Source organism: Schistocerca nitens, chromosome 2, assembly GCF_023898315.1.
Source record: "Schistocerca nitens isolate TAMUIC-IGC-003100 chromosome 2, iqSchNite1.1, whole genome shotgun sequence".
Taxonomy (NCBI): Eukaryota; Metazoa; Arthropoda; class Insecta; order Orthoptera; family Acrididae; genus Schistocerca; species Schistocerca nitens.
Window position 1 is genome coordinate 416,153,392 of NC_064615.1, and position 7,965 is coordinate 416,161,356.

The 7,965-nt window shown below is 38.1% G+C and overlaps 1 protein-coding gene across 13 annotated transcripts in view; it reads left to right on the plus strand.

Moving 5' to 3' along the window:
• The window catches only part of LOC126236282 (transmembrane protein 94), a 538,855-nt gene extending 531,151 nt beyond the window's left edge, over positions 1-7,704 (plus strand). For all 13 annotated transcript variants that reach the window (XM_049945449.1, XM_049945454.1, XM_049945456.1 and 10 more), the window contains one exon: positions 6,065-7,704. In XM_049945449.1, coding sequence (XP_049801406.1) covers positions 6,065-6,137 — 73 coding nt within the window. In that variant the 3' untranslated portion in view covers positions 6,138-7,704. The remainder of the gene's footprint in view (positions 1-6,064) is intronic.
• Positions 7,705-7,965: the final 261 nt, after the last annotated feature.

The following is a 7,965-nucleotide window of genomic DNA, read 5'->3' on the forward strand; positions in this document are numbered from 1 at the left end:
AATCCATTTCTGTTATGACGCCATTTTGAATGCTACATATAGTACCACCACATATTGCAACTTCATGAAATTATCGGGGCTGAAGAGGAAATGTTCCATGACATCCAACTACAAATTCAACATTCTTTCAACTGAAATCACCCAAGGAAAAAAATGAGTTGCAGTACTTATTTGAACACTCCTCATATCTGTTATTGTAAGTTGCTTGTTAATAATATTCACTGTTGATGTCGAGAACATACACCTTGATTAAAAATGTGGATTTAGTTTCAAATGGCTGTGTTTCTTGAACCATAAACCAAGACTGAAAGCCTGAAGGTGTGATATCTGAGTTATAGTTGATTCCCTCCCTCCCTCAAGGAGATGAGGAGGCAGTCAAAGAGGACTATATTTAAAAAACCACACATTCCAAGTATAAATGTCTTACTTCTTGGTAATTTGCACACACTCCTTTCCTGTACATTGTGTATATCATTTCTTCCTTACATTGTTGCTGCATTTCCTCGTGTTTACATATCGATGTCACTTTTTTTTTTTTTCATGGGTCTGTTCCAACTGATCACAATCTTGCTCTAGCAATTTTGCAGAGATTTTTTCTGTTGTAGCTGCCTGGTGGTTTTTAGTCATTTCAGGGCACTTCGCACTTCTCCAACTGTGGAGAAGAAAATTTTTCTTCCTTTTAACATTTGTGTTGTTCTCTATTTCTAGGGACTTCTTGTGCTAGCGTTATTGAGTAAATAGCTTGTGTCATCATTGTAAAATTCATTTCCCCTCCCTTACTATTTTTATAGTTTCATCATTGGTTAGACCACTTTTAGAACCAAATGGCTTCTGTGCATCATTTATTACTTTGTTAAAGATTTTTTTTTTATTTTTTATTTCGTAGCAGTTTCTCTGTATTTATTCAACAGTCATATATCAGCCCCCCCTCCCCTCTCTCTCCCTCCCTCTTCCAGTTCACATGCTTTTCATCTCTCCTCTTCTTTTCATATTCTTACTTTAATCTTCTCATACAGTTTCTTTATATGTTGTTTTGTATGCCTTATTCTTTTAATTCATCTGCATTTACATCTACCTGTGTACTCTTCAAACCACCATGAAGTGCACAGCAGAGGGTACATCCCATTGTACCAGTTCGAGTTTTTTCCTGTTCTATTCACTTGTGGAGTGTGGAAGCAATGATTGTTTCAATGCCTCTGTGCCTGTTGTAATTATTCTGATCTTATCTTCACAATCCCTGTGTGAGTGATGGGTTGTAGTATATTCCAAGAGTCATCTTTTAAAGCTGGTTCTTGAACCTTTGTTATTAGACTTTCTCATAGTAATTTATATCCATCTTAAGGAAACTACCAGTTCACTTTCTTCAGTATCTCTGTTATTTAGTTGCTGTCTTGCACTCAACCTCAAACCATAGGTGTCTTCTGAATCTACTTTCCATTCTCAGCATTTATTTGCTGTGATTTCAGTTGTTATCTAAACCATTTCCTACAGGTCTTCAGTTGGTGTCAGTCACTTAGAAATTGAATGCCATGTATCAAAACAACAATTATGTTTATGGAATATGCTCCCTGAGGCCTCTATTAGATACTGGATATTGGTTGAATTGTTTCTAGGACAGCTGCATTGTATTTTTGAAAATTTGTTCTAGTTCATTTTTATGATTTAGATATCCTTGCACTGACTCTTCTCCATATCAGGTAATGATCTAAGTCTTTGTGGGCCCCTGAGACTTCTTGCATTTGAGTCTAGCATCTATTAATGCATTATCCCATTCAGCTTGATTTTCATGTTTCCATGTGGATATTTTTGTTTGGGAACAGTGTAGATCTAGCAATCATGTTTTGATATATTACAAATAAAATAAAATTAATTGTATGAGTACTAGTTGTATGTTTCTTGTGAAATCAGTGTCGGACTGATTTTTTTAATTGGCACTTGGGAATTGAGATGTACAGTTGTTATTTTGATATCATAGTTTGGGCAGTCACCGTACGTTCTTCAAAAAAGTTCATCGAGGAGAACGTTTTCATCCACCTTAAATTCCTCTCCTGGCACATGAGCATTAATATATAAAGCAAAGTGTATGTGTGTATGTATCGGATCTTCTTCCAAACCCCGGGCTGGATTTCAACCAAGTTTAGCACAAAACAGTAGGCCTCACAAGTACCTGCACTGTGGGGTTTTATAACCTCCTAGCACTGATAGGAGCGGAGATCCAGGCAAAAACATGTATTTTCCAGCTCCCCCTCCCCTTCCCCACTTACAGGCAGCACTGCAGCACAGGCATGTTGTGTGAAAACAGTATTGGCCTGCCAGATGAACGTGTTTTGCAGGGCAGCCTATATGCCGGGCAAGAAACAATTTCCCAGGTGCAGACATGTAGGCTGCCCTTTATGACAGACATGTCATGTTTGAGTAATATCAGCTTGCTTTGTCAACCTGTTTTGCATGGCAGCCTGTATGTCAGGGACAAATAACTGATTTTCAAGCCACTGGTGTGTAGCCTGCCCAGCATGACAGGAATATTGAGGGAATATTATCAGCCTGCTTTATTGAACTGTATTGCATATTGAGATGATAGAGGAGGGTATGAACAGGGTGAGGGAGAGTAAGAAGTGGACAGAGAGAAAGGAGTTGGGGGAGATGCATGAGGCAGGTGTAAGGTATAGAGGGGTGGTGGGCAGTTGATAAAAGAAGAGGGAGAGGTGAAGATGGAAAGAGAGAGAGGGAGGAAGATATGGTCAGAGAGAGAGAGGGGGGTCAAGGAAATGGACAAAGAGAAAGGGGGGGGGGGGAGAAGATGAAGAGAGAGATGGTGGGTGGGAGGGAGATAGACAGATGAGGATGAAGTGGCCAGACTGAGGGGGTAGGAGGTGGACACAGAAAGGAGGAGAAAAGAGTGAATTCAATATATATGTTGGAGAAACATACAGGCAAAGCCACAAGGGAAAGGGTAGTTATATTATAATTGAAAAATAACCTGTGAAAACCAATCAGTAGGTGTTTATCGTGGCTGTTTACAGTGAATCCTGTACCCAGATCATGTCATTTTGGCCGGCTGGAGTGGCCGAGCGGTTCTAGGCGCTTCAGTCTGGAACCACGCGACCGCTGCGGTTGCAGGTTCGAATCCTGCCTCGGGCATGGATGTGTGTGATGTCCTTAGGTTAGTTAGGTTTAAGTAGTTCTAAGTTCTAGGTGACTCATGAGCTCAGATGTTAAGTCCCATCATGCTCAGAACCATTTGAACCATGTCTTTCCTTAGATTCCAATAAAATAAGATTGCCTTTCACTTTTCTAGGATTGTATTCCCAGTCTAGTTTATCTTGGAGGGACATGACCCCAGGCTTCAGTTTGATTCTTTAATTAGGAACTACTTTTAAGGTACCCTGATGAAACAAAAATCATACAATCCGTGTTTCTATATAAATACCTGGTTTCAGACTTTATTTTTCTTCTTCCTTGATCATGTCTGTTCCCACTAATACATTTACCTTCTTTTCATTGAATTTTCTCAACTTTTTGGGTTTTACCAAGGCAGGTTGTCACCCCTTCAAACATTTGCATCATGATTTGTCCTGTAAGAGTGCAGATGCACATGGTTGTCAATGGGAGTTGGTGAGATGCACCTTGCTGCTGATTTGAGATTGTGTGTGTGTGTGTGTGTGTGTGTGTGTGTGTGTGTGTGTGTGTGTGATGACAGAACCATATATAAGGGTGAGAACTGAACTACCAAATGGCTGCTCGTGACATCAGAGCAGGCATGGCTCGGAATCTAAAGAACAGTGTGGTGTGCGATGGAGCTCCATCCATGACAAAGTTCTATGATCATGGGACTCGGTACCTATAGAGACCTGTAGAAAACACAGAATTGGATTTGACTCAGGAGCATCATGAGACTCTGTTCCTGTTATGGACTTTTGGAGTAGTTTTTGTTGATCAGAATTTAAATCCTTGTTTGTGAACCTACCAGCACATGTTACTAGATAATAGCAGTCATTTCACAGGAGATGTCTAGTAGAAGGTGGGGTCCCTCTGAAACGAGAAAGAAGATTGTATCAAGGAGGAGAGAACCCTCACAGTACTCTGGGTTAGTTGGATTACTATTTGCACTCAACAGGGTTTATGTTTTTATGGAGCCTGCCTACACCTCATCTAAAGAGACCCCCTCCCTTCCCACAACTCTGCCCCCTCCTTGCCATGCTTTGAGGGATACATTTTTATTTGATTTCTGTAACAAGGCCTGTCCAGGTCAGTTGACCATGGCCATAGCTACACTACAGCTCTCATTTGAGCATTAAACCCTTCCATCTGACCTGAAAGAGTCTTTGTTAAGGCAGTGTCCCACAAAAGAAGTAGCAGCACTGTATGAACCAGAACACTGTATCACAGCTGCAGTGAACTCAGTTAAAAACACTTTCTTCATTGACTGTGGGATGAATTCTTCTACTATCTGTATGGTAACCTTGTAGCTGTGAGAGGGAGAAGCAGGGGTGGGGGTTCACTGTGAACATCTATAAACTTTCATGTCAGCATAATTAAATGCATCTTATATCAATAATATACCGTGTATATCTTGTAAAACACTGAAGTGCAGAAATTGAGTCCATCATTTCCAGTCGCTCTGCGTAAAGTCAAACAATAACCAAACCACACATATCCTGCACATTTTTGTGCATTAAAATCAAACAGTAGAAAATCCAGAATTGAATAATGATAATGACAATGTTATAGGGGAGATGTTGAGTCTCAGGGAGGCACAACAAAAAGACTGCTATACATTTAGTTTTCGGCCAAAAGGCCTTGATTTTAAGAAGACAAAACTCTCTCTCTCTCTCTCTCTCTCTCTCTCTTTCCCTCTCTCTCTCTCTCTCTCTCTCTCTCTCTCTTCATGCAAGCACAACTCACACACACACACACTTAGTCACAGCCATGGAAGCCCACATTGTATGATCACATATAATATACAGAACATAAAATCCCATCTGAGGCCTGCGATCATTTTTATGTTAATAGTTGACAACCAATGCTGTACAATTGCAATAAAGTCATGAGATGGTCAATTGACTCTTTTATTAGAACATGTAACGCGTTTTGGGATTACACCCATCTTCAGACATGACAAACTTCAACTCCTTCCTAACCAACCAGGCGTACACCCGTGACAACTCAAAGAAAGTGTCCAATAGGATATGACTATAACTACGACACAAGCACTCTTGAAGCAGAGCGTATACGCTCAAGACTGCTTGTGTCACAGTTATTGTCATATGTTATTGGACACTTTCTTTGAATTGTCAACGGTGTGTGTTGTTTAGGAAGGAGTTGAAGTTTGTGATGTCTGAGGTGGGTGTAATCCCAAAATGCATAACATGTCCTAATAAAAGAGTTAATTGAACATCCCATGACTTCATTGCAATTGTACAGCATTGGTCGCCAATTATTATTATGATCACATATGTCATTGTTTTACATTTTCCCCTCATGCAAATCATATTCAACTGTAACACCTTAGACATAGATGAAGTATATAGTCATGTCATTATTTTGTTTAACTTGTGAGGAACTGGGGGAACCACCTACTACTTAGCTTTACTAAAGGAAATAATGGAGAAAAGGGATTTTGCCCCAAAGCTATTGAAGTTTACATTCTTTTTTGTTGCCTGTTGATGACTCAGTGCTTCTACTGTTCAGTGAGTTATCACCTGTACTGGTAAATTATTTATATTCTGACAGAATTTTCCCTACCATATTTAACTAAATTAGGAACAGTAAACACACAGAGCCAGTAGTATCATCACAAAAGTAACTGCAGAAGATTTTCACGCTGTTCCTGACTCAAATTACTGTGTACAATAAATATAGAGCTTTCCTTCTTAAAGAGCCACCTTTTTGTACTGATGTTTATCAGAAGATGAAATTTACATTAGAATTAATCTGGACACAGAAAATAATCTGTGTTGTTAACAACACATGTTGCCACATTTTTAAGATTATTTTTATTTTGTGGAGGATGAATTTTTCGTATAAAATTGTAACACTCAATTTTCTTTTTTTTTTCTTTCAGGGTCAATGTTCGATATCAGAAGCGGGCAAGACTTGAATTTGGTACAAAATTAGGAATGAATTCACCATTCTAGACATACATAAAGTATAGCTATTGCCTTTTACACTTGTATTATGTTATTCCAAAGTTGTATCTTGCTTCCTCACATGTCAAAGTGAAGGAACAGATTTACATTGGAATAATTGAAGTGAATGAAGGATAACTGTACTAAAAGCTGGACGAATAAGGAATGTAAGGAGAGGTTACAGATTTTAGTGAACATTCTGTCAGGTAGACTGACGAAGAATACAATAGAAACTGTTGCCAGTACAAAACAAAGAGGCATTGTTTGCTGAATACGCAAAGAATATGAGTAAAGAATAATACTTCACACTGGGATAGGGGCTCCTAAACACAAAACTTGGGGCAGTTAAACAAGATCATGAAATTCAGAAATATCAAACTAATAGCAAAAAATAATGTATGAAAATGAAAAGGCTAAGAGTTTTCAAGAAATTTCGTATGGAGATGGGATGGTTAGTGTTCACTGTTTCTGATGTCTGTCGTACGTTTCATGACAAATGTGTTAGAGTAATCATTAACATTGAAAACCAGTTTCTGGATGGGGCTGTGAATGTTTTTTTTCCCCAGTGCTTGTGGATCCCATGTGTACCTGGTGCAAGAACTATAAGTCAGCCAGTGGAAAATCACTGTCGCATACAGAATTTTGTTACTCTCTGGATCTTTCTCTCAAGATCGTATTCTGCCTATCTCATTATTACTATCCTTCAAATCTCTCTGGCCTTCCATTCCTTTAACTCAATCTGTGTGAATGTTTGTCTTGTTGTTCTTGAATTGCTTCATCCATGACTGTCACGTATGTATTTTCAAAGATTCATATTCATGATTAATCTGAAATGAAACTCACAGAACTTCCACTGCATTATTTTTGTGCCCATTTTCATGGAAGACAGAATTTCTCAACACAATGTAGATATTTTCTGTCAGCTGTTTATTTGCACAGACAGCACCCCCCTCTTCCCATTTTCCCATACACAAAATGCACTGTGTAGGTGGAAAGATAGTTTAGTGCAACAAGGGAAATGGGAAAATATAGAATGAAGAAAAATCAATTGTTAATTGTATATATGATTGGAGTCTATAGGAACAGTGCCCATGCTGCTTTCATGAGACTTAATTTACCTTTTAAAGCAATGTTGTCAATCAAAGAATATGTTGGAAAAAACATGTGGTGCTATCAAACTACATTACTTTGTTATTGACCATTTGTACATGCTTACCCAAGTCACTGAGTAAAAAATACATGCAGGTAGCTCAATTCATTCCATGTTTACCTATACTGACATATATGATGAGGTTGCTCTGCAATATTGTTACAAAACAACATGTCGCCACAGCATTCAGTAAGTTCAAACATAGCTAGATTAAAAGAACGCAATAATTATATTTTATCTGATATGACAAGACTTTGTCTTAGTAATATGTATGTTGCACCAGTGATGATAATTTTATATGTGTGTTTCATACTGGTCTTACATGTGTAATCGCAAACTAAAATTGATGCTACAGTAAGTTTTTTTAAAATTGTTACATGCAGTAAGACAACTCTTGTAACTGGTGAGAATGTTGTGGTTTTGGAAATGACGTTTATAATGAAATACATCAATAAACATGAACATTTTCTGCTCATTGATTATTCCATGTTTGTAACAAACAGATACGGAAAATGATTCATTTTTTTTCTGTGACATTATTTTATTATTGATTTGTAGATAATACGCACTGGCTAAATGACATAGCGTTTATTTGTTGAGCACTTATCTGTCTTCATATATTTATTTTATTCCATCCTGGATTTTCCATTCTAGCTGGAGAAGCTACTTTAATTAAATTTTGCACAT